The 27,643-nt window shown below is 37.2% G+C and overlaps 1 protein-coding gene across 2 annotated transcripts in view; it reads right to left on the bottom strand.

Moving 5' to 3' along the window:
• Positions 1-6,378: 6,378 nt before the first annotated feature.
• LOC100378093 (organic cation transporter protein-like) overlaps positions 6,379-27,643 on the bottom strand; it is a 31,358-nt gene continuing 10,093 nt past the window's right edge. The window contains exons 2-10 of one of the 2 annotated variants that reach the window (XM_078014299.2): positions 11,363-11,466; positions 10,873-11,027; positions 10,277-10,445; positions 9,705-9,813; positions 9,106-9,242; positions 8,728-8,942; positions 8,060-8,177; positions 7,605-7,814; positions 6,379-7,035 (exon numbers count right to left, since the gene is read on the bottom strand). In XM_078014299.2, coding sequence (XP_077870425.1) covers positions 6,861-7,035; positions 7,605-7,814; positions 8,060-8,177; positions 8,728-8,942; positions 9,106-9,242; positions 9,705-9,813; positions 10,277-10,445; positions 10,873-11,027; positions 11,363-11,466 — 1,392 coding nt within the window. In that variant the 3' untranslated portion in view covers positions 6,379-6,860. Of the gene's footprint in view, positions 7,042-7,604; positions 7,815-8,059; positions 8,178-8,727; positions 8,943-9,105; positions 9,243-9,704; positions 9,814-10,276; positions 10,446-10,872; positions 11,028-11,362; positions 11,467-27,643 lie in introns of both variants that reach the window. The other variant, XM_085502738.1, reaches the window with a different exon arrangement.

The following is a 27,643-nucleotide window of genomic DNA, read 5'->3' on the forward strand; positions in this document are numbered from 1 at the left end:
AATAAAGCTTGTTCAGAAAACCATTTATTCCCGACATCATATTCAATGGCTAGTTCTCAGGATATACAACAGTAAATAAATAAACAGAAATCATTTTTATGCGTGGTTTTTAGACGACACTGCCATATCGCATTGATATTCAACACCACCATATCGAATTTGGATTTGGACCATACCATTTCAAGCTGCAGGGTGTCTAAATAATGACTCAACAAACAATAAACACATCTTCCACCCACCACACAAATTTTAGCCACAATTGAACAACCAAGAAAGCAACAAATACCAGGCTGCATCTTGAAAACAACGAGATACCGCATTACAACCAGTCATTACAAACATGAAATCCTCTACCCCTCCCAGTACACCCTACAGCATTAATGGTTCCTATACTCATTTGCATCTATGTACAACAAGCTTAGCCAATAGATGCACCTGACTCATCAAACTTTTGACCAACCACTCATTCTAAATATTGTGGAGTGAGGGCGCTATTTACTAATGAGAGGAATCTTTTAAACGAATTAAACAGATATATATATATATATATATATATATATATATATATATATATATATATATAGGTCATAGCGTCGTAGTCGCGTCAAACATCGCGTGGGATTCGACAAACGCGAAAGTATTTCGGGGACATTTCCATGCTTAATAATGTGCTGTCCACATTTGATGATAGGCAATTTCGATTAAGTGGGGGTATTCGGAAGCAATATTCCTCTGTCGAAGATCGGCCGGTCAATGTAAGCTGCGAAATATAGAAATTCTAGTTCAAAATCAAATCGTTCGATTTTTGCGGCAGACGTTCGACGCGCGTCTTTCATGCATCTCGCGAGATCTCGCAATTGTTCGGAAAATCACCTATTATCTGATAGTATCCCATTGTTTGGTAAATTATAATTACTTGATCTGTAACAAATAGTGTGTATACACCATATACACAAATGATGAACTTACAGATTCCTTTTCAAGCCCGAGTCTAAGGATGGCAATCAAATTTCCCCGTCGTTTAGCGGTACGCATAATTATTTAGCTTCCAGCCGAGCGTCATCTCGAATATAAGATATAAGATAATTGTTCTTTTTTGTCACTATTCACCCAAAGAGTTCATGATATGTACAAACAAACTTGGTTTCAAATCTCAACAACTATCTAAACTTGATAAATACAGAGATTTTAAGATAGATTTGGGGTGTGAAATATATTTGCATTTAATAAAAGATAAAAAGTTACGTTCAGCGCTATGCCAGCTCAGAACATCATCCCACAACCTTCTGGTTGAATCTGATCGTAAATTAACCAGTTGTGACTTGTAGATTCAATGATTATTTGAAGGACTTCCTCTAAATGTATTTTTCTATTTTATTATTTTCACGTGGAATGGGTAATGCATTATATTCTCTGAAAGCAGTATCAACGAAAAAAACAGTGTACAGTCTTAATAAAAAAAAATATCCAAAAATATTCCAATTTTAACTCATTGATGTGACTGTAGTCGTGATGTGCCATGATTTTAATATTAATTGAGAATATGGTGTCGATGTTACTGACTAAGTCTAAGGACAATCAACCATATATATAATTACTTTCTTTACCACTTTAATATTAACAACTATAGATAGTATCAACCACTTGTTTATTTGTATTGTTGAGCATAATATACACAATTATAACGTATTTGAGAGCAGAGTTGTAACACCTCAAAATCATGGGCGTAAAATGTATGATTCACGGCTTCGCGAGAACGCCACCAACGGCAAACTCAACTGCTTGAAGAATGCCTGGCAAATTGCAATGTTTATGCAGATGGTTTGTTTCACACAAAATTCGAATGAACACTGTACGACAAGCCGTATGCAGAGGGTTGATGGGTATGTTTTACAAATGTAAATAATGCTACGAATGTACTAAGTCCATATTTTGTAATGTGGTCAAGATAGTAGGCAATGAGACCCAAAATGTATTTGTGGAAACGCGGAGTTGAAATGTGAGCCCAGTGGTTTTTGAAACTTGCTATTCAGAGTACTCAGGTTCAATGTAGTGTGCTATCATTCCTGGGATGTTTGAAATTGACAATGCTATCTTTTGAGGAGCCAAGGTTAGCACCTAGTCTGAAATTGAAATTGACGACACCGAACGCCGTACTTCTAATCGATTTGCTACGTGTATTTATTTTTTACATATTCACACGTGCCTCAATGGGACAATGTTTAAGGTATTGAGACATGGAAGCACGCACTAGCATTTAAATAGATTTGATATAATATGTATATACAATGTAGTAGAAGTCGAACCACAAGAATTCAAAGCATGTCTGAATGCCGGGATGTAGCTTCATTTTTTACTCTACATTTTAAGTGTTCAGACGAGATTCTCAATGTGAATTTAATCAACCAGTAACTTTGGCAAATAGCACTTAAATATCCACAAAATGAAGACCAACAAACCACATCGGGGGACCACAGCAGTATAATCAAAGACATTAGAAAGAGAATTATCTTTTCTATTGTCTTTGGTATAATTGACCATTGTATATGTTGTTTAAAAAGGCGAGGTTTTCACTCGCTCGCAAATCTAAGACTCTAAGATTATTGGGGCATGACATTCCATACAAACCTTCGTAATGCTGATGGAAGATAACCAGGATTTTTTTTTTCGCCGCATCAATTCTACATATCGACGTAGACACATTTATCCTGAAGCCGATCAAAGAAATATACCGCCAATACGTTAACCCCGTAGATTGTATGGAAATAAACCACGTGTCTGACAGCGCCCTCTCCGGGTAGTTTGATTGCGTTGAAATAAAACATGTAAGTGGCGGCACCTTCAGGTAATTTAATAACATAATGAATGACGTGCATTATTCATCCTCCCGCTGAGTGACAGTCCGTAGTGGTGCGATTCAACAAGGATGTACACAAATGTTTGTCAAGACAACCGACCGGAATGTGGACTTGAATTGAATTGAATTGAAAGGTATAATTAGCGTCTTTAGACGGATACGTCGATGCCATTCATATAGATACTAGGAGAACAGAATAGATTGGACAAGACTACTTATGTGTGCTAATTGAATACAGTAAAGTACATGTCTCCGTCACATATGCACAAAAATGAATTGACTGGCCCTACTAACATGAGTAATGACGCCATGAGAGGAAAATATGTTTATGTTTTATTTTGGATATGGGAGATATAGATGCATTTGTCATGATATCAAAGACAAGTTGGTGCATACGAAAGCTGGCTCAGATTATCGGTATCTCAGGTGTTCGCAGCAGACTGAATGAACTCAGCCATAAAACGTTGATTTAACCATGATATCAATACTACTAGTATCTTGGACAAAAATGGCAAGGCATAAAGCACTGATCATGAATTATCAGGAGAATAGCTTTTATTTTCATACATATTTTTTTTTAGAAAAACTGCCATTTTCCACTCCTTAAAGTTTTAATAGTTTCAATAGGGTGTTATATTGATGTATATTTCAATAAAAGAGACTATTGTGTTTGAAATCGTTCGTGTTGGTCAACGTTTTCATCAAAACCTTGATTTTAAAATTGGCCGCCGCATTGCTTGCTTAACGTTAGTTATGCTGTTTTATTCGAATCGACTCGGTACGTATTTTGTAAGACTGAACATGATGCAATGACCATTTATATGAAAAAAAAAATTGCACTATTTAACAACTACCTTAGTTTATAGTTCAATGTTAAGTTCAAATTAAACGCCCTGTGTCACATAAGTATTTTTTTTTTCAAGTTTATCTCCGATGTTTATACTTACATCAGCAATCATATCGAATGGCAGACACTCCTATAGTAATATTCTTTTTCACCAAATGATCTCCATCATTTTCCCGTCCGCAACAATCATGTTGAGAAAATTTCGGAGAAAAGGATACTAGTATGTTTGTTTTTTCAGGGGCACTGTGACACAAATTTCTTTGGAACTGGAAAATTATACTTTCTTTGAGCTACCGATACAGTTTTCGTGTACATTTACTATAAACATGGAAGAGCGCTGAAAATAACATAAATTAGCATTGACATACCTTTTTTCATTAGAAGCGTAGAAAATGCGCACAGAGACGCTATACGCTATTTTTCACTTGTGTAATTTTTAAAATGTACATATTTTTCTTCTTGTAGTGACTTATATATTATGAGTCGTTGTTGGACTGAGTATCAAGCCATGGGCTTGTCACTATAATAAAAATAAGCTGTACTATACTACTTTACTGTACTACACTATATACGCGAGGGACAGAGACTGAAAAGCGAGTCTAGACTACTGATTTATCGCGATTATCCGGCGGCGAAATGACGCCGTATATGGTACGACATCTCCTGCCAGGCGTTCAAGCACAAAGTGATACTGACAGTCGAGCAAAACGAGGTAGAGTTATCGTACTATTACGAGAGACCTGAATGTCCAATTAAGAATTGTAAATGTAATACGAGATATATGAGGTAATGATGGAACTGGTTATAACTCTATGTCTACCTAGCATTTACCGAAATGTATTACAAAATGCATCGATCACGCTTACGAAAGAACACCTGGACGCGGAGAATCGCTGATTACTAGAAAGCTATTTGTAAAAAAAATGATGCTGCAGTATTTCGTGACAAGGGGCGCTCGAATTCCTGAAAACCTTTTATCCTTACCTCCAATTCGAGGAAATGGCTAATGGCCCACTCGCGCTGGTTTTCAGAGTGTAAATTGCGGTTTTGGGGGAATGTAACCCCAAAAGATTATGATCTATTGGGTGAGTTCAAAGTGAAAGTGCATATAATGAAACGGATTTCTAAAAAAAAACATGGCTCAAAATTGGAGACATAAAATAAGCATAAAACTGGTTGTTGAGATCGAGAAGACGGGGAACTGTATGTTTTATGGAAATAGCAGACCAGCGCGCAATGGGCACGAAATGCGTTGATTTCATTTATTTTGGTAGAAAGCAAATAATAACATGAGCCACATTGCCGCAACTTATGTGTAGATGTGTTCATTTCAATGAGTGACAGATTCGGTATTGGCAATGTACCCAGTGGAGGAAATCGAATACCAGGCGAAGAAAATATACTAGTAGTTGGCGATAATTCTGGGTATGTCGTGGTGATGGGATTACATACATATGCATAGACATATGAACTAACATATTCTGCATCTCCGACTGCCATTTAGTATTCGGGTTCATTTACGTTTTGTGAAACGATTTTAAGTAACCTTAGTTTTTGTCTGATTTTCCAATATATTCTGTAGCATACTGTACCTGCTTTATCCTCACTATATTACAGACCATGTTGTCAACAATAATGTGTTGCCAAACTATAGACACATATTTTTCCTTCGAGATAAAATAAACTTAATGTGGTCCGAACAATTACATAATATTCTAATTTAATCCCGTAATTTCTTATTATTTCAATTCTCATTATTTGCATTTAATTTTATCTCAATTAAATGGAGCATTTGTGTATTTGTATAGAAGTAGAAGTGGAGCCAGTGGTCCGGATACACACCAACAAAGTGGAACCTTTTGTACAAGTGGAGCCTCACAAAGGGGGGAGGTATGGTTCAATTTATATTAATATAATTGTACCATACCTCCCCCCGTTACTAAACCTGACGCCTCGCAAATATTTCTATGTTCAGTCACGGGATATTGCATTGTAATTGGGTTTAATTAAACTCCAATTAAAACGCAACACTATATAGGAACGCTTGCCGTTACAACTACGATAATACCTGTATTTGTGGGAATAGAATTCTGATCATTTATATAACCATCTAGTATATAGAAACTAAATATGGAAACAAGAAAGAACACTCGAACAAACGTGCCCTGGGTGACGGATAACGCTGCTGTTTTGCGCTATCGTGTTATTACGTCATTCAACCATTATTATGTTGTCTATAAGTCAGAAGAGACTGATAAAAAGGGATAATTTCGAAAATATACAGAAAATATTTAAAATCATAAAAATGTCAAAATAAAATTTGTGGGGACGTAAAACCGCAGCCTACATGCTATACGTGGCATATCCCCTTGTTCAGAACGTTCGGCGGTTTTTGAATCAAAATTGGGCGCCTTGAAACAGCTGAGTCACTAACAATTCTTTTAGTTGTTTCAAGCGATTTCAGATCTAGTAAAACAAAATTATTAGACCATGAGAAATTTTGTTGCAGAAAATATAAAAACAGTCGTCATACGTAAATGTGCCATTTGTGTACATTCCCCATTCAAATCAACCATAGGTGTATTTCAGAATTCGGGTATTCTTGCATAATCAACGTACTTTTACCAAGTGTGGGTGCATTGGTTCTTGCATGGTAAAAAAACAAATTGAAAAATAAGTACAAAATGTTTATTTGTATTTTCAGCTTTTAAAAAAAATACACTTGGAATGAAATTCATGATTCTGACATGTTTTAAAGTAGCAACCACGTCACACAAACAACGAGATGTCAGACACCTCACTTAGAGAATGCGATGGCCAACAGATCACGCCAATGGTGTGAGTTCAACCAATCACGTGAATGACAACTTGAAGATTGCACTTATCTCGTAGTCCATAGGATACCCGACTCATCGGGAAGATGATGAGATGACACTGTTCACGTAGACAACACGGTAGCCGACGCATCGCGAAGATAGCCGACACATCACGAAAATATCCGACAAATCTCGCAGATCACAAGATAGCCGACACACCGCGTAGATAAGCAGACACATCGCATAGGTGACAAGATGGCGTGGATCACGTAAATCACGAGATGGCGGGCGTGGGAGGTGAAAAAAACGAGGCATCGCGAAAAAATGTATTACACTGGTGTCAGAGGTTGGACTCGGCCAATAATTTGTCATCAAAATTAAAAAATTCGGCTTCGGCTTTTTTCTGATTTGATAAAGTCTTAAGTGGCATATTTTGTTTATAATGAGAAAAGTCGTCAGTATAATTATCTGTAGCAAATATAATTTTCCTTCGTTTCTTTCTTCGTCTCTTCTTTCTGAAACTGAAAAAGAACACAATAACAGCACCAATTTTGTCAAAGAACATCAGTTATGCATAATAAATCAAACATTTGAATTTCTGTCGTTCCGTTTCTTGTGGAAAATTAGAAATGATATAGCGTTCCAGTCAAATACCTAACGGACCCAATTCTTCTATATCTCATTTGAATATGTGTTAGCCTCGAGACTTCCGTCTCTCTCACGAAAAGACACGTTTTTCGAAACAAAAATATTTATTTAAAGGACGGCAGTCGTCGCGCCACGCATACGCGAGATATATGGGTCTCATATAAACAAAGATGGCGACTTTGACTGCAAATCAGCAAGGTTCAAACTGAGACGTTGCGAAACTTTAATTAGGTATTTTAGGTGGTTGGAAGGTGTCGAAGGAATCACCAGTGGTAATTAGTGCAAGTCGCGCCCAGGTAAAACCTCATACTTTCGATTTCATTAAAAGAGCGCATTTGATTGTGGGAAAATCAATATTTATCAACACAAATGTCGCACATGCGCAGCGCGACGACTGCCGCGCTAAAAAAACATTCAATTATTTTGTGGAGCTCACCTAACAAATTTGTCAACATCTTGGATGGTTGTTGGGAGGTGCTTATTCTTGGTTTCAGGTAGAAATAGTACAAGGAGACCAGCGAATACAGACACACCGCCATACACTATAAATACGCTGGGTTTCCAATACTTGGACAGCAGAGACACAAATGGTACTGAGAAGCCACCGAAGCGGGCTATACATACAGCTGCACCCACGCCAGTGTTCCTGTAAAAACAAGCTCCGCTTTATTGTTGGTCAGGTCTACAGAGTGTCAATACGTCGCGTCATAGTACATCATCAACTCCGCCATTTTTGTTAACCTCGTTCGAAGTCAATTTTGTTGTTTTTGAAATCTGACGAGTAGTTTTGGCGATAATTAGCAAAATGGCACACATAAATACAAACAGACGGGCCAAACAATCTCCTTGTATTCTTCAAGTGGGATCTGAATGAGCATATTTTTTTCTTACCTGAGAACAGTCGGAAATAACTCCGTGGCGTATACCCATGAAGAATAAAACGCTGCAGTGGCCCCAAGCTTGCCAAGTACTGCCAGCGAAGTGGACACAATTCTAAGGATGAGAGTAACTGCAGAATAAACAAAAGTACGAATCAGAGTAAGTTTAATTTTATTTATTAATTTATCAATTTATTAATTAATTAATTTATTTATTCATTTATTAATTTATTTATTTATCTTTATTATTCAATCATTTATTTAAATTTTTGCAAAAAGTGCCAGTAGCTATTATTATGCCCATTTGGGATGGAACATTTGTAATATGAGATGGAGAGTACATTTCCTCCCCACTTACATATATTACTACTGTAAAATATTAGCTGGAATAAATTTTCGCTGAAAAGACATTTTGGGTGTTTTGTATGGAATTTATTTTCACTGATTTTTGACAAGTTGGTTGTAAAATATGGAAAAAAAATCGCTGGATTTTATTTTCACTGAATCATTCCTTCAGCAAAAATAGCGAAAATTAGTTAAAATAAAGTGAAAATAAAGTATTTTACAGTATTCGATACACTTGTAAGAGCCTAATATACAAATGTCCATTGTGGCTAAAATATGTTTCACGGAATTTGGTTTGCCAAGCCCGTCCCCATAGAACTGGCCCATGGTGCATACCTTTTGGTACTAAGGCAGATGCAATACAGCCAACACCAGCTGTGGTGAAATAAAGGCACAACGCTTTTGGTCTTCCCAGTCGTTCCATCAGCACCATGGAGAACAGGTTGGCCGGTATCTCAACCAAACCGGAAAGACAGAAGTTGAGGTACGGATTACCCGGAAGTAGTTCAATGTTCAAAGTGAGACCGTAGTACACCATACAAGCTGCAATCCTGAAAACAAAATTTGTGCAATTCTTCTATAGACTGATCCTTGTCAATTAATAAACTGTGTATGACCTTTAAGGTGACGATTACAGAAATGAACATGGCTCGTTTATTAACCCACTCAATTCGAGCTTTAACAACTGTAAATGAACTCTGAATACAAACATACCATTGAAAAAAGACGTTTAAGGTGACTTTCCTGAGCGTAGCTGTACGAAATAAATCGAACACAGTGTATCTTTGTTCGTCGACCACAGACTTCTTCGTCGTCTCCAGCTCGACTTTCCAAGAACCTTGCATAGGTAGCTTTGAATGAAACAGAAATCCAATTCATCATCCTCACAGGGATTTAACAATGACAGGTATAGTGACGTCATAAGTAATCATGTTTAAAAATTACGTTTTTACTTTAAAGTAAATAACATAAAAGAAGACTAGTGCGATACACTGTAACAATCCCAATGTTGTGTTGTTGTTTTTTTTTTTGATGGAGCGCTAAAACATTGTATTTTGGTGTGACTCCCAGACACAATCGCCGCTTTTTACCATGAAAAGGTCAACAAACTACTTCATCATCATTTTGTGATAAAGAGATGATCAAAGAAAATTGCATAGATGTAATCGACGCCGCTCGCAGCGTCGATATTGTCTGAAATAGTCATCGACCAATACTTGTTTTTAGAGATGTTATATGTCCTAATTACGACTACATAACCAGACTCGTCGTTAGATGGCGGGAAAATACATAAAACCGGGACATGTACTTACCAATGGACAGAGATCAGATTTATTGATTCTAGCGGCTTTCATAATAATGACCTCGGCTTCTTTGACTCTCCCCTGTGATATCAACCATCGCGGCGACTCTGGAACGAACCTGTAGAACGAATTAGACGGCCGGTATAAGTATGGACATTACTGGTGACGTCCCGCTATGTTAATAATCACTAATAACAGCCTCAAAATAGGCACATTTTCATCCAAGATGACCATGAGCCGAGTATTTCCCTACCCAGTATGTGTAAAATATAATACTAATGTATAATACTAATGCAAGCACAAATTCCCATGCACACGGTCTCTAAACAAGCGTGACCCGTGACGTATACAAAGGTGGAGTGTTTCGACTGTGGTTAGAGTGTAAATAATAATGATTTTAAAGCGGGGGGGGGGGGGGTCGTCGCCTGCGCACGCGCTGGATTTGAGTCCCAAGCGACGATAACAACACGCAAAGGCTCATGGGTAGACGCTTGTTTGTTAACAATGACACGCTATGGCCATTTGACGCATGCGCGGATGACGTCTCCCCCGCTTTAAAATAGATAAACAGAATGACGTACCACCAATAGGCAAGAATTGTACTCTGTGGTATGCTGATAAGCAGTTGTAGCGCCCTCCATTCTAAAACAAAATACGAGATTGCAGCCAACACGAACATTGATAGAACATGAGACAGACTTATAGTACAGCCTACAAATGATCGCGTAGACGGACCAACCCATTCCTGGACTGAAACAAACAGAAATGTTACAATATCACATGGGTGGAAAATAAAAAAAACAGCCGATAACGTCTAGGTATTTTACCGGTATATTAGGCTTGTAAACACGACACCCGGCAACATATTTGGTTTGACAATTTTGGGTATTTCAATAAACTCCCTGTCGATACATTGCTGGGTCTGTTTTTGCAATGCAAAATTTGATTAATGTTCAATTAATTGTAATTACACATTGAATGCAAATTTCAAAGTCAATAATCACGTGCGCATGACCCGCCGACATGTAACAGCAACTCCCAAAGGTTTACAGCACAATGATACCGGGAATGACAATGTATGACGCCCTCTATTGACACGAATTTCGGCGACGTAGTACCGGTGGATGGAGAGTACTTTTGAAAGAAAAAAAATGTGATATGCGTTTTAGGATCTCACCGTAAATATACGATGTTGTGAAAACACTACAAAACGTTATCCCACTGACGAACTGAAAGGCAACGAAGACTTGGAAGAACGGCGAGAGAGCTGAGCCGATGCCGGCGAATACGTTTACAAGAAGACCGATAAAAATCACCGGACGACGACCAAATCTGGAATGAAAAATCAGTATAAAAATATGAACGGTTATTTGGGACATTTCCATAGTCAATGTGCTGGTGTCACAAGAAGTGGGAGGTAAGCTAGATAACGTTAAATTATCATGCCAAGTTGACATGTGTGTTCATGTACTCTAGGGGGCATAGACCCTAGGTCGGTGTTTTAGTCGCACGCGCCATAAACCCGAGAGCCTATAATGTGTGCGACAACACCGTGACCGGCGTTTCAACGAGTCTGTTATATACGTTAAACGGAACACACATCAACGACAGTATTGTTTTATTTGTTCAGCTAATATTAAATGTCGTTACTATAATATATATCTTACTTATCTGAAAGAGGGCTTAGTATAAGCGAACCCACAAGACTGCCGGCGTAGACTGACGACCTGGCCATTTCACGTAGCCATGCTCTGTCGCACACAAGATCCCACTACAAAAAACAACAAAAACAAAGCACACAAAAAACGAGTAAGTTTCGTTGTCATAGCAACTGATATATAAAAAATCGCTGTTCAGAATGATGTTAGACAGAATACGTAACTAGTAAGTCATCATTGTCATAGATGCATAGATGTATAGCGACTGTATTTCTGCTCAACAGGACAGGAGCACTATGAGCGCCCTCTTGGTTTTAGTGACGTTTAAATTCGGTCCTTTATTGAGTCAGTGAAGCCATAGACAGGTTCTCGTTTGATTAGAAGCACTAATACGTAAATGGGATAGTCTTGTTCGAATTGTCTGGCTGGTCAGACGTGTTATGTTTAAAGTGCTGTAAATAATATTTATGCCTATATAAGCACGAAACGGCAGTCTGTTATCCGCGGTTTACATAGACTTAAAAGGGAATACTTGTCAGACATGATTGTCTGAAGTGTGCTTTAAAATACTGTTATTTTCAGCGAGATGTAGCGAATTTCATAATTACAATGTCTGTTACAGCGACGGTTCCCTTCATGTTGCCGTAATTATGTTCAAACGTGCCTACAATTTAAATTTTTGTTGGCAGGGTTCGCGTCGCATTCACCTTGCTTCACCACTCGCTTTAACATTATACATCGTAACACCGCTTCGTAATGTAGAACACTCTACACATATCGAATTTATAAATATCATTTCGAGACCTAGCTGATTTTATTTCAACAGATGTTTGTGCTGATTTGATTTGATTTAACATGTCACATACAGCAACAATGTATAATCGCTGCAGCTTCAGTCAGAGCATGGAAAGCAATAAAAGTATTATCTCCCATGGTCAGAGACAAACATACATTTGCGCGGAACTGTGATAACCTTAATCGGCCTTAAAGCTTGATATTGAACGAAGTGAAGACGTAACGACAAGAAGAAGAGAAAAAAAACAGAATTACGACGCTACGCGTGATTTCCCAGCGGGAAATACAGGGGCCAGGATAGGGCAATTAATTGCTCATATCTCACACGCCCTCGGGTCTGTATTTCGCCATAATGTGTTAATTTGCATGATGGGTTCATACAGACACAAATAATGTCAAATCATAGTGCAGTAGTATCCAACGGCGGCGTAATCGGAGGATGTCAGATTAACAATGACGGAAATACAAAATGGCAATTACATTAAACATCGCATAGTTTCAGCATTTGTTGCATTCCCTGTCACTCACTGTGCAGGATTATTTTGGGTGCAAATATACCTTTCTGAGTAGTCGCGCCCTCTAGCAAGAAGGCGTTTCTGTGATGTCAAAATAACGTATTCGGGTACGGCGCAACTTTGGTTGCGTAGTCGTTCGGCATTTAGAAACAAAAACCAGTATTTTTATTGATAAAAATGATATTGACGCTGAGAACGGTTTCCATCGCAACCACTTACGTCACAGCATGGCTCAATCGCAAGAGGGCGCGACATATAGGAACGGCGTGCTCGGTTTATACATACACCGTATTACATCGGTCCAGTAGGTGCGATTCGTGTTGACGATGTGTTAAAAGAGCGCAATGAATGCGTGCGTGCGTGTAGGTAATATATTGAGAAAGAAAATTAACCAAGGGTGGCCCATCTTCAATAAAAACGAACAAATAGGCTATGAAATAAATTTAGCCAGCGCCAGATTTAATACGTCTTCGACATTTCTTTTTCAAACAGTTGGTTATATTAGAACACATGTGGCACAAAGGCGGGCCATAGAAGGTGCCATCCCAAGACACCGCAGAGCTATTTTTATTCTATTTTACTACGTTTACTCGAATTTCATAAATATTTAAGTTTTGAAAATACATGCTATGCATATACAAGTTGACCATACAGAGGCCATTCAAATTGTATTGTTGTTACTTTTATTTTTATTAAAGAGGTATATTTAAATGACCAGTTGCCAATTGCAACTAACATGCTGTAAAATGCAGTTATACATCGGCAATGAATGTAATTTGCATGTCTAGGCAACCACGGATTCTAGTTATCTATATCGCATCATTCACTCTAGATTTCTCGATTGAGTGACTGGCAGTTCTTTCACGCTAAGAGCGAGACGCATATATTGATTACATCTCCACGGGACATACACATACGAAAATATACACTTCCGCCAGTACTATAGTTAAAATATGGTTGCCTTGTCCTTGTACGTGATTTCGTTGGAAAACAAGTTTGGCTGAATTCTTGCCAGGTAACAGTAGTAACAACAACAACAAAACCAAAATATCACGACAGCAACAGATCATAATATATTACTATGAAAATATGTTAGGGTTTGTGTGCTACCTCAGACAACTAATAATTATTAGTTGTTTGAGGTTTTACTAGGTCCTAGTACCACGTCAAGTCCATAATAAGCAGGATCACATATTCTGCGTCACATCCACGCAAGATTAACGTGCGTACCACGTGAACGGGATACTTCCGGATTTGAAAAAAATAAATCCTTCTGTTATGTTTTTTTTCGGTCAAAGTAAAATGTTGTCAGGTATATCTGCTCTGAGGCATGATGGGAGAGGATGAGAACGCCATGTACTTGAACCTGCACGGCAACGTTGATTCATAGCATGCACAGTGATTTTTACAACACCCGAAGGGTAGATACAGTATTTATTAGACACGCTTTAATGAGATTTGACACTCTGGCTTTGATTGAATATGCGCTTGTACATTCAATGCGAGAAAGCTGAACTGTGGTGAAAGTAATTGGTCCCAGCTGATCGTGGCTCATGGGAAGCATGTCCCGGGGCTTTACACGTAGACAACACCTGGAAAACTTGAATCGCATGCCAAAGTAACGAAATGTAAATGTTCAAGGGTTTATCGGCTGTTTTAAGTGCCACCTGGACTATTAAAATTATAATTATAATTTCCGTGGTAGATAAACTCCTTCAAGTTATCGAAGGACGCGCAGTCTGATCGCGCGTGGTAGTAATTACATCTGGTATATTAGTACAACGCGATGTTAATGATATACTCATTCTCGATCCCTAGTATGTGAGCTGAAATGTAAGGCTGCTAGGTGCACATATAGTTACACCCACGTGCAGAACAAGCAATTTGTGCTGATTATAAATATTCCCACACACAGTAAACAATTTACTAAGTTGGTTGAGCACTGGGTAACAGTTGTATCGCTGCAAGGCTGCATGTACTCTAAGTAGTCATACCGGACTTGACAAATCGCATTTTCTGAGATGAGCAGAGTCCGGAGCTGTCAGAGACGAGTACTCCCGAATGAAAACTTCGCGCCACAAACGCAATATATTATAAAACTGAATTCACTCATCTTCAAATTCATCGGTAGAGATACATTATGAACACATTGCAGGTGCGTCGTTTCCAGGTTTTAAAACTATATATAAAAGTATGTAAAAGGTCGATTCTTTTTGCAATGAATGCACTCACCATGAATTTGTGGTAGGATAATGCTGTGGCTAGGTGTTTTCCGCTATAAAGCAAACACATATTTGTGTATAACATCACATATATTTGCAGGAGAACATACACTTACTCGCCTATTACAGGCATAGTGTCTTGTGCAGCTGAGTCCGAATTTAGTATCTCAGTCATTTCTCAAGTTAAATTGGGTTCTATGATTGTCAATAATTAATTCGTTACCCAGGTAGTTTCGTAGCACATTAATACCGTTTGGAAGCCTTTGGAAGTGAACATCGTACACTATGCCCATCAGTAAACCCCCTCTAATACTTCCTCTGCACCCTTCAGAAGCACTTCGGAAATTATATAGTTGACGGCACATCAGTGTACGATTCGCAGGTGTATTTGAAACGGCTAGAACTATATGGGTTCAATCATTCATACTTCAGTTCTCACGTGACGCTGAAAGGCATTCAGAAAAGTCAGAGAAGCTCAGGTCTAATAAAGGTGGATAGTTCAGGTTGTTGATTTTACTCCTTGTTGTTAACACAACGTCTGCTGACAGCATTTTTCCCCATCCATTTTGGAGGCTGGATACTCAAATTAAAAATTGTGACTGGCAAGTTTCCATAAAAATATTGGAATATATGTTGATCTGAATTAGAAGTTGGAGGTCCCTATTCCGGAATGATGATTAATCAATATATCATGGGATGAATGAATATATCATGGGATGAATGAATATATCACGGAATGATTCAATATATCATGGGATGAATGAATATATCATGGGATGAATGAATATATCATGGGATGACTCAATATATCATGGGATAACTCAATATATCATGGAATGATTCAATATATCATGGGATGACTCAATATATCATGGGATGAATGATTCAATATATCATGGGATGAATGAATGAATATATCATGGGATGATTGAATATATCATGGGATAACTCAATGTGTCATGGAATGATTCAATATATCATGGGATGAATGAATATATTATGGGATGAATGAATATATTATGGGATGATTGAATATATCATGGGATGATTGAATATATCATGGGATGAATGAATATATCATGGGATGAATGAATAAATCATGGGATGACTCAATATATCATGGAATAATTCGATATATCATGGGATGAATGAATATATCATGGGATGAATGAATATATCATGGGATGAATGAATATATCATGGGATGACTCAATATATCATGGGATGACTCAATATATCATGGGATGACTCAATATATCATGGGATGAATGAATATATCATGGGATGAATGAATATATCATGGGATGAATGAATATATCATGGGATGACTCAATGTGTCACGGAATGATTCAATATATCATGGGGTGAATGAATATATCATGGGATGAATGAATATATCATGGGATGATTGAATATATCATAGGATGAATGAATATATCATGGGATAAATGAATATATCATGGGATGACTCAATATATCATGGGATGACTCAATATATCATGGGATGAATGAATATATCATGGGATGAATGAATATATCATGGGATGACTCAATATATCATGGGATGAATGAATATATCATGGGATGAATGAATATATCATGGAATGATTCAATATATCATGGGATGAATGAATATATCATGGGATGAATGAATATATCATGGGATGAATGAATATATCATGGGATGACTTAATATATCATGGGATGACTCAATATATCATGGGATGACTCAATATATCATGGGATGAATGAATATATCATGGGATGAATGAATATATCATGGGGTGAATGAATATATCATGGAATGATTCAATATATCATGGGATGAATGAATATATCATGGGATGAATGAATATATCATGGGATGACTCAATGTGTCATGGAATGATTCAATATATCATGGGATGAATGAATATATCATGGGATGAATGAATATATCATGGGATGAATGAATATATCATGGGATGACTCAATGTGTCATGGAATGATTCAATATATCATGGGATGAATGAATATATCATGGGATGACTTAATATATCATGGGATGAATGAATATATCATGGAATGAATGAATATATCATGGGATGACTTAATATATCATGGGAGGAATGAATATATCATGGGATGACTTAATATATCATGGGATGACTTAATATATCATGGGATGAATGAATATATCATGGGATGACTCAATATGTCATGGAATGATTCAATATATCATAATATGATACAGTATATCATACGATGACTCAATATTTCCTGAGATGATTCAATATACCATAAGAGTACTAAATATATCATGGGATGACTCAGTTGACTACAGTGGCGGATCCAGAGGGGGGGGGCATTGATCGCTGAGTGAAATAGTTTACACGTGTTTGGTGAATGATATGATTGTGGGACATTTGTTGAATCCGTAAACGGTGAAGCCTCCATCGAGCAACTTTTCTTTTCTTTAATCGATCTTGCGGGAAATTCTTTTCTGTGACTTTGGAATGTAACTCATAATACAATATCGCCGCTTGGTGACAATGGCTAGACTGTTGTTTGATATTTATATTAGAGGTTTTAACAGCGTGTAATATGCATTGGTAGATAAACAAAAAAATAGATGTTTGGCACCAGATTCGTGTGAATTAAAATCAATTGAATTTAGTGTAACCCCTTCTTGTCGTTGCCAGCCCATTTCCGTCATTAAAACAGAACTGATATGCTGAAATGCTGCAGGACAGAACTAATATCATTAAATCACGGATGTTGCTAAGGAAAGCTCGGCTATTAGAGTGAAATGTGGCTTGTTAAAATCAACCTGCTGTTTGACACATAAAATACACGTGGTACACTCATATATTACCCCGGCAGAGATATCGTGATGGGGTTCGTAGACACTCGGTCCTAACAGTTTGCTCAGTCACCTCCGGCTATAGAAATCCATGACTGTCTTATAAGTAGCAGTTTGTACTAACTCGACGCCCATTGACATGTTAGGATGTCCATCCTCGCATATTGTGATGCCCAATAACGATGACGTGAACTGTGATGTCCATTTACCATATTATAATGTTCATTAACCAAGTTATGATGTTCATTTGCCATATCGTGATGTTTATTTGCCATATCGTGGTGTCTATTTACTATATCGTGGTGTCTATTTGCCATATCGTGATGTATATTTAACATATGGTGTCTATTTGCCACATCGTGATGTATATTTAACATATCGTGAGGTCTGTTTGCCATATCGTGATGTTTATTTGCCATATCGTGGTGTCTATTTGCCATATCAAGATGTCTATTTGCCATATCGTGGTGTTTATTTGCCATATTGCGGTGTTTATTTGCCACATCGTGATGTCTATTTGCCATATCGTGATGTCTATTTGCCATACCGTGGTATCTATTTGCCATGATCGTGATGTCCATTGGCCATATCGTGATGTCTATTTTCCATATCGTGGTGTCTATTTGCCATATCGCGGTGTTTATTTGCCATATCGTGGCAGGGCTGTATATTAAATAGTGGAGGGTATATACATATAAATGGCTTATCTCCAATGGTTCTTACACATTTATAACTGACAGAACCAGGTCAGATGTCAAGTAGATACTACGGTTGTAGTGCCGTATATATGTTTCAGTATTGCACTCCCGGGAGCATTTGCTTCTCGCATTTTAAGATATTCGTTCAGGTAAGACGACAACATTTAAACATGACGATAATATTGCATGTTTTGTCAAACGAAAATACTGACGCGAAAAGGATGAGGATTGCTTACGACACAGAGTCAAAAACCAATGCATACCGTTGACGTGAAATTGTTTATTAGTGGAGATGGGTTGCGGTTAATGATCACGTGGCGTAGATACGTACACGCGAACAGTGTTTGACTGTCTGTGCCCGTTGAAGCTATAGCAATATACGGTGTGCCATGGCGGGTATTGCCGTGTTATTGAAAAGCAATACGTGCTGAAGTTGAAACCGAGGTCGAGGTGACGAGATGACAGCGGACACGAGGTTTACGTCGTAAATTCAATTAAAAATGATTACAATTTCTATGTTTCAAATTCGATATTGAGTCAGTCTTAGAGCAGGGAAGACAGCGCAAGGTACTGCTCACACCGATTGCATACATTGGCAAGATTATACAGAGAAACGGGCATTACTCCTAAATAGAAATGTACACTATAATACTAAATAAGACATGTTGGAAGTAAGTACTGTTCACAGTGAGCTAGGAACTCGTTAAAAATGACATTGCGATAAAACCATCACAGCATTTGAATCAACACGCAACACTAACGTTAATGACCTCATAATATCGACGATATTCGTGTTACCATGGTGACAATGACGTCGACTGTAGCTCTGATCGTTAAAAGTGTGTAATAAGTAGAGGAGAGAAGAGCTGCAGATGTGTACGCTCGATGGTACATCGCAATAATTACTGGAAATTACAATAACAGTTTATTTATTTTGGTTGTTTGTGGCATTCATGTAAACGTCTCATACTGGCTTCAGTAGACAACCTGTAAATACAAATTATTTGCTCCTCGCCAACTAAGACCATTAAAACATTAAAACCGTGCGCCGGGGAAAGTATTTATGTACCTTGTATTCGGAGAGTATTCAAACACGTTAATGCGACTGGCATGATGATGAGGCCTTAAAATCAAAAACGATCGTAAAATTACGGAAAGTGTATTGATTCAAACTTGCGATAACTACTGTATAATAAATACGATCTGTTATAAAAGACCCAATCAAAGCATTTTTCAATTCTGTTATTTGTCGATATTCGGTAACATTTAAGGGGTAACCGTTCGATCCCAGGAATTGCATTAAGTGCTCACAGGTAATTTCAATTCCAAAACGCTACCTTGTCCATATGTAAACTATTGCCTATCGTTCCCCTGTCTCATTAATGCTCGAAAACAACAACTGATATAAACATCCATTGAAAGAATTACAATTTACAGTTGCGTATTTAAATACAATCGATGTCAAATGACATGGGCCTGTTTTCAGTAATAGTTTTAAACAATAAACAACAAAAGACTAAATATACTGGCATGCCAACAAAACTTGTATAGTCATGACAACAATAGCGCACAATTCAAGACATGGCAGAATACATTAAAGAGACATAATTAAATACGCGTGCGTTTCGCCCGGTCGTTGTTTTGAATTGAAATTTTTAATTGAAAATAGTTGTTGTATTTATAATTTGGGAAATGGAATAGGGAATTCCCCGGGGTGTACTGCAATGTCATTCCAATGACGTCACTGAAACAAATTGTACAGAAATCCACCAATATATACTGCAATGTTATTCTGGTGACGTCACTACAGCAAATGGTGCGGAAATCCGTCAATATGTACAGCAATTTCATCCAAATGACGTCACTGCTACAGATAGTACAAAAATCAATAGACCTAGTCTTTGAAAAATCCGACAAGATGTGCTTACAATGCCATCCCTATTACGTCACCATGGAGCAATCCTCCAAGCTGTAGCACAGTTCAAGTGACCATGCTACAACGGTGGTTTGTAAGCCATGGCGATACGCACTATAATATGTAATAGATCAGCTTGTTTGGGGACGACACAGACATATGTTAAAAGCTAAAGGTCAAAATGTAAAGATAAGAAAACATCCTCACTATTTTATTAAAAGTGACTGAATAATTGATTTCGTGATTTGTGAAAATAAATGACATCAATTATGGCCTAAATCAAATCAGACATTGATTTCGTGAATTTAATGAAAAAATAAAATAGATCCCTTAAAATTACTATCAAAGCCAACCATAAGAAACGTGTCTATACGCAAACCACATCGAATCAAAGCGAGTCACATTTAACGTTTTCCGTAGTTAGTTGTAAGACACGGAAAACGCGTAATGACCCCCTGCAAAGAGACACGCTTAATCAATATAGATAGACCGACTCTTTTTATTTGATCTTGATATAATGGGAGAATGATTAACAAGTATATAGGAGTATCATAATTCAGATATTCCGATAACCGGAAGCATATGTCCTGGAAACTGATATGGCATAAATAGTTTATACGTTGTCTAGCATTTCCGTACACGACTCACTAGTAGAACATGGAACTGCTTTTAAAACGATGACGCAATTATGGATTAAAGCAATCTAGAATATTGAAATGTACATCATTTCGTGCACTGCGTGAGGTCAGTCAACCACATATAAATACACTGGCAACAAATTATATTCAGCTTTGTATAAAAAGAATCCAGGAATACATTACGCTCGACAAACAAAATCGGCAATTATTAGCCATACAAATACAAATGAATTTAGTCGAGCGGAATTATCGGTACTTTGTGCAATTGATATTGTCCGTGTTTTATTCCATTGCATTTTTACGGGGTATTGAGGACAAAAAAATGTCTTTGTTTCTATGAAAACGCATCAGTCGTGCTTGCGTACACTTAATATGCACATAGCATACACTGTGTCACATTCATACGCGCAGATACGGAAACGCCATTACATTTATATGCAAATTGTCCCCCCTCTTTGACATTTTACAAGTCCTTTTTACTGAACATTTGACTAAGAGTGTTGGCATTGTTTACACATCACGCACATTATCAATGATATATATATAAAAAAACATTAAAAAAACTCAATATTGATTAAATTCGTGTTGAGGCAACGTTTTCCTTTAGTGAATCGTAACGATCTGATAATATCTCAGTTTCAATCGTTTTCCACACTGCCTGATGGCGAAATGTGAACCTTACTTTGAAATACTGAAAATAGTGACAGTGTAAATATAACTACACAATTTGATTTTTCCAAGTATAATTTATTTCGAGAAATAGTTCCTCCATGAAGGACAGTGAAAGTAGGTGGGCGAGCGTAGATTGACAAGGTCGATATTTATCTAACTGTATATTTCATCTTCCGTCTCCCCTTACTCAGTTGAGGCGAATTGTATAAACGTGCGCGCTAATATTTGTTTTTTTTAAATATACGTAATTTAGCCTTAGTTTAGTGAAATAAATCTGCCCTTTGGATTCAAGAGTGACAAATAAAGAATTATCTTATTCGACCTCAGCGAATGTCTTGTAAGGCGAAACTAACTGAATTCTTCCCTCTTCGCACATTCAGTGTTAATTGTGTTGGAACACATCGGCATTTCGCGGAAATGAGCTCTATACTATATTGTGATAGACTGCCTGGCACAGTGGGAAATGGGGAATAATGGAAACCTCACATTTGCTTCGGCGAAAATAGGTTCGCGCCGTCAGTTGGCACGCAACTATATTCTAAGAAAGTAAAGCACGTGAATACTCTAGTCTAGTTGAAGTCATCCATACAACTTGAAATCAGCGCGTAATTCAATAATTAACCGCACGTAAATTTCGGAATCACATTGTTATAATAGCTTCAGAAAGCAATATAAGTGTATTATCAGCAATAACCCATGCTCCCCCCCCCCTCCCCGAGGAGTCGTCAAAATCAACATGCGTGCACGTCGTTCTCCAGGTTAAGTCAGTACTTAAAAATTACATTCCAAACCCACCTTGACGCACACAAGATATATACAAATTCAGAATTCGGTAAAGGAATATATAAACGTTCGAAAACACAAAACAGTGAGAAAAATAAATAGCTGTCATATGTACTAGTATGTGAGTCAGTGAAATACATATGGACATCTAAGGCATACAACCGAGAACTGAAGCCAAGTGTTTCAAGATGAGCGACTACATCAACATATCAATATAATAGATAGTACATGTATGTTACGCCGCCATCGACGTGCGGATATTCGCTAAATAATGATTACTCAACCTACACAATTTAGCCCGACCTGGAAGCCGGTTACAGTAATAAACAAGAATAACAATACATCAAATACGGAAAATGAAATAGATTTGAGCCTATGCTTAAATTATATTTTAATCACAGTGGGGGAGACTGACTTTTTTTACAAAACCGGCAACATACTATATAAATTAAAAAAATAAAAAAATGACGGAATAATCACTATGTCATGTTAAAGAAGTCAATGAAAATTGTGACACTGTCCTCGTTGACATGAGTTCTCTTATAAGCTAAACACCAGACATTTCCGCAGAAATGACTGACTACGAACGGAAAAAAATCATGCAATCGCAGAAGAGAGAAAAAATAACCAGTTTCAATGTCCCAATTAAAGTTGGTGTGGTTAGTATGATGGCAAATTACATCAGTAGATTGGTGTAAGAGTCATTGATGACGATCGATACATGAAATTCAAACATGATAAAAACTGGAGCCAGTATTTTTGCGTGGAATGAGATTGGTCAAGACATGTTAAGAATACTGCACTAGAACAGCATTCTTTAAAAAAAACAAAATGGCCATTACGACTGAGATCCGATTTTGATGAATTGTTAGCACTAAAATGGTCGTCATTCGACCATTTCGAATTGGATTATGAAACAAGTGTATGTGTGTATTTATGAATAACGCATGATGTATGTGTACAATTTGAATCGGTCGGTCGAAGCATGCCTGAGATACATATGCATACGAATGGACGGATGCAGGTGAAATTATAAGTTCCCGTCTTCATACCCCGGTAGTAAGGACTAACCTGATATATTCACTTAACATTTTAATACCAATTAAAACATTAGAGTTCGTATTAATAATGTTAATTCTATCATTTCTGTATGTATTCCCATGTCAAAACGAACGCCGAATAGAATACACACCTTCGACACACACGTATACAAATTATAGCTATTACTATTATAATTCGTAATGTTGACCGCTGTGAATAATAACAATACTATTTCAATCAATATTCAACACAGTTTCATGGAATGTAACATTATATCGATGATGATAATAATAATAAGAAGAAATGATCGAATTTATATTTTTCATACCCCCGCGGTGCAAATAAATAATACAAAAAAAATTGGGTCGATAGTAGCGATCGTTCTTCATTCCGTACAATGGAAAGTGCCCCGGGGATGATAGTGCTTGTAGTATACTATGCTAACATTTCTAAGTTTTTTTTTTCAAGGCAGTAGTAATGCTTCAAAGAAAACGAGTGATCCAATTTCCGGAAGCATGCAGTATACAAAAATGGCCAAGAAGGAAAAAAAATCAACCCACCATCAAACCAATGAAGATAACACTCAAAAGATGAGAACGATTTATTTCTCTCTCTTGAGTGCTAATAACTTTAATGAAACACGAAGACGGAAAATTGGGTTCTTTAATTGACTTTTAAATTTTCCATCATACGCAGCTCAATCGAATCCTGAGATATCAGATATGCACATGCGTAACACCCCGGAGTCGAGTCGCCCCCGAGTGTTGTCATGGATACAGATGGAATGAGCACCAGTGAGATGAGGAGAGAGATTTTACACAAGTAAATAGACGACATCGTGAAAGGATGTTCGCCCGTCAATTTCAATCTTAGCACTATTCTGCACCACGCTGTTGATCTTGATATTCGGCCAGAGAGCGAAACGTGCCGCCCCTTGTTCAACACTCAATATCGTATTCTTAGTATCAGCTTGTGACTTATGTAAAGTTAATAATAAAACCGTTAACTTATTATTTTTCATCTACATACGCAGCTTACGTGCACTACATACCTCAATGACACGTACCCGCAACTGCTTTTATTAACACAGATAATACTATTTCATATCCCCCACTCTATATAAGTACTGAATAGACCAGAGATATTATAATTATGCGTGTTTGTGTCATGAAAGGCCACCTACGGCAATGTGTGTGATATATTCATTTTTTTAACATTACGTGTAGCATAAACAATGATGCATAAGAAACCCAATTATGACTTGTGGTGCGCACGATATTGTGCCACCATTATTAAGTTATATAACCCATCGCTGCGCGTAATGCATTAGATATTACGTGACAAGCATTCGTCCTTATCGTCTGCATTCCCCTATTATATTTGCCTGTTAGACACTGCGTGCCATGTAGTCGTCTGTAGGTCTCTCATTCACCATTTCATCAATACGTGGTTTACCAATTCACAGTATGTGTATATTATAATATACAATAATTCAAAATATCACTCAATATTTGTTTGATTAATTTGATTTTTTAAATCAGTATTGCGTGATATATTTAATAGCTTGTACTATATATACAATCAATCAAAATAACATCTCTATATGTTTTATAATCTGCTCCATTTTCGGCATTACGAGCATTTATCGTGGTGGTGTCAGCCCATCATTTTATGCAATCAACACAACAAAGAAGTAATCAGCCACGCTATCTCATTGATCATGTGCGAATATGGAATTGGTTTGAATCACTTGAGACACATTTTTAATACAGTGTTGAACTACACGTGATTCAGACCTATCGTGTTAATAATCACTAATTGATTTCTTTATCATCGCTTAAGCTCTTCAGAAGAAATGTTTCAAACACTCGCTGCGATGATGATTGTCACTAAAGCTATGTGTAATAACACCACTCAACTACCCTCGCCTCATAGTGCTACTTATCTATATTATATATATAGTAACACCGGAAGTAATTCCCGGAACCGGAAGTAATTCCCCAATCGCCTCGAAATGCAGAGTTATCGGAAACCGATTGTGACTGCGAGAAGATATTTTGTTATTTGTATATTTCACTTTCGTAGCAATGTAAGTGGGTAGTACTCTAGGATTGGATACTACCAGTGCTCTGCGTGAAAGGATGTGAAAAATAGTACACTTGAACGCTTGTTTCCCACGTGTTGTCGCCATGGTAATAATTGCATATACATAGTCGCATTGCTGGTTATTATTAATGTGATATCTAGTCGTATTATAGTTAAATGACGATAATCAGAATATAGTAATGTATGGAACAAAGTGAACGAACAAACTAACATAATTACACGCGTACGACAGACCAATCTCTCTTGAAAGCAAACTCGGTTAATATCCATACCAAATGAAACGCACATGCTCAACAAGAAAGTTTTTTTGATACGCAATCTGTTGATGGAATTTACACGACAGTATTGCATGTGCATACTGTACTGAATATAAATTAGAACGGTTAATTTGAATATATGTGCACTGTATTTCACCGATGAATCGACGCGTGCTTTTGGGTCGAAGTACGAACTAGAACTTGGAAGTGACACGCGCGCGTAAAATGTCCTGCACACAATATTAGACGCGACGTCAAGGAAGAACCTAAGTAAACATGGTATGGTATAATTTAGTTATTATAATGACAGTATTGAATGCGAAAAAAATGAAATTACCCAATATAGCAGGCTTACGGGAATGTTTATTATTGTTCAATAATATCAGTCTATCTCACCGCGCTCAGAAAACTAAAAACTAGGTCGCACGACATGTGAATAGTAACGACTGCTCTTAACTGTCATTCCACATTATATTCAGAATTACTGATCACATTTGTCATGAACACAGTAGTTAGTTTTTTTGTAACAGAGTGCGATCGGTGATTATTATTACCGAGAGACGCGACTGCATTTGAGCATCTTTGCGGGGTACATGAAAATTCTTTTCTTACGATGTAATTACTTTTGTATACAATTTTATGAGAATAAATACAGGAGTGAAATATACAGATGATGTGACTAAAAAAGCTTGATAACCCAGCGGATTGTGGGTACATTACAGAGAATCGCGCAGTAAAATTTCTAACCTCAATTAAGGCATATACTCACGCTATCATATCAAGCCATAATATAAATATCTTCATGTCACAGTATGGCTAGAAATCGTACACATATACTAGTAATACATATATTTACATATGCTATATTATATACATTACATTACATTTGATTTACTGATGACTCTATATCTAATCTTGCTGCTTCTGAAACTTTGAACTAATCAGGCAAAATGAGGTTACGAAAGTGGTGTGAACATTTGAGACAAATCCGCCAGCATGGGAAATGAGAATGATACTCCCTGTGTTTCTGGTACGGTGTCAACGGAACTGAAATAAACTAATTGGTATACACGTGTATACTTGTATCGCTCTTTTGATATTATAATTCTATATCTTTTACCTATGCTGATATATCGTCTTCATGAGGATTCTAGATATTTGATGTCTGTGATCATATTCCCATGGATCGGCTTTGTATTCTTGGAACGTAGACCTTCATTAATGATTAGAGATTTCCGTCGAACAGCGCCAGATAATTAGTTTTTCTATACGATGTCAAAATGAACGTGATCTATCAAAATTGTTTAGTCTTAAATCTTGGCGTACATTGTTACAATGGTGATTTAGTTTTCAAGACACGGCAATATTTGTCACCTTATATCCTTGAACTAAACTTAGTTCCGGATTTGCTATCCCATCATGCTTTGTGATCAGTACTCCCGTGATTTGAAATCTGACATCTAATACAGTAGTAAGTTAATTAGATTGACATGCTTGCGACCTAAAGTCACGTGATACTGTCGTGATAAATCACGATGAATACAGTCGTGATGAATATTGCTGTTCGTTTGATGCAGAATCAAGTGTTTTAATTGCACGGTGATGTAATGATCGCGGAGGCCAGCCAGGAGATATTATCTGTAGTAGTAATAGTAGAGGACCTATTGTGATTACATATTGTATGATATGGCTGAGCCATAGACAAAGTGAATGACATAGGATTTCCATTCTCAACACCCCCACACATTATTTGACTGTCCCCGACCGATGGGGTTTATAATGTTGAGAAAGTAGCGTTTGCATTTT

This window comes from Saccoglossus kowalevskii, chromosome 1 (genome assembly GCF_978046115.1).
Source record: "Saccoglossus kowalevskii chromosome 1, keSacKowa6.1, whole genome shotgun sequence".
In the NCBI taxonomy this organism is placed as follows: domain Eukaryota; kingdom Metazoa; phylum Hemichordata; class Enteropneusta; family Harrimaniidae; genus Saccoglossus; species Saccoglossus kowalevskii.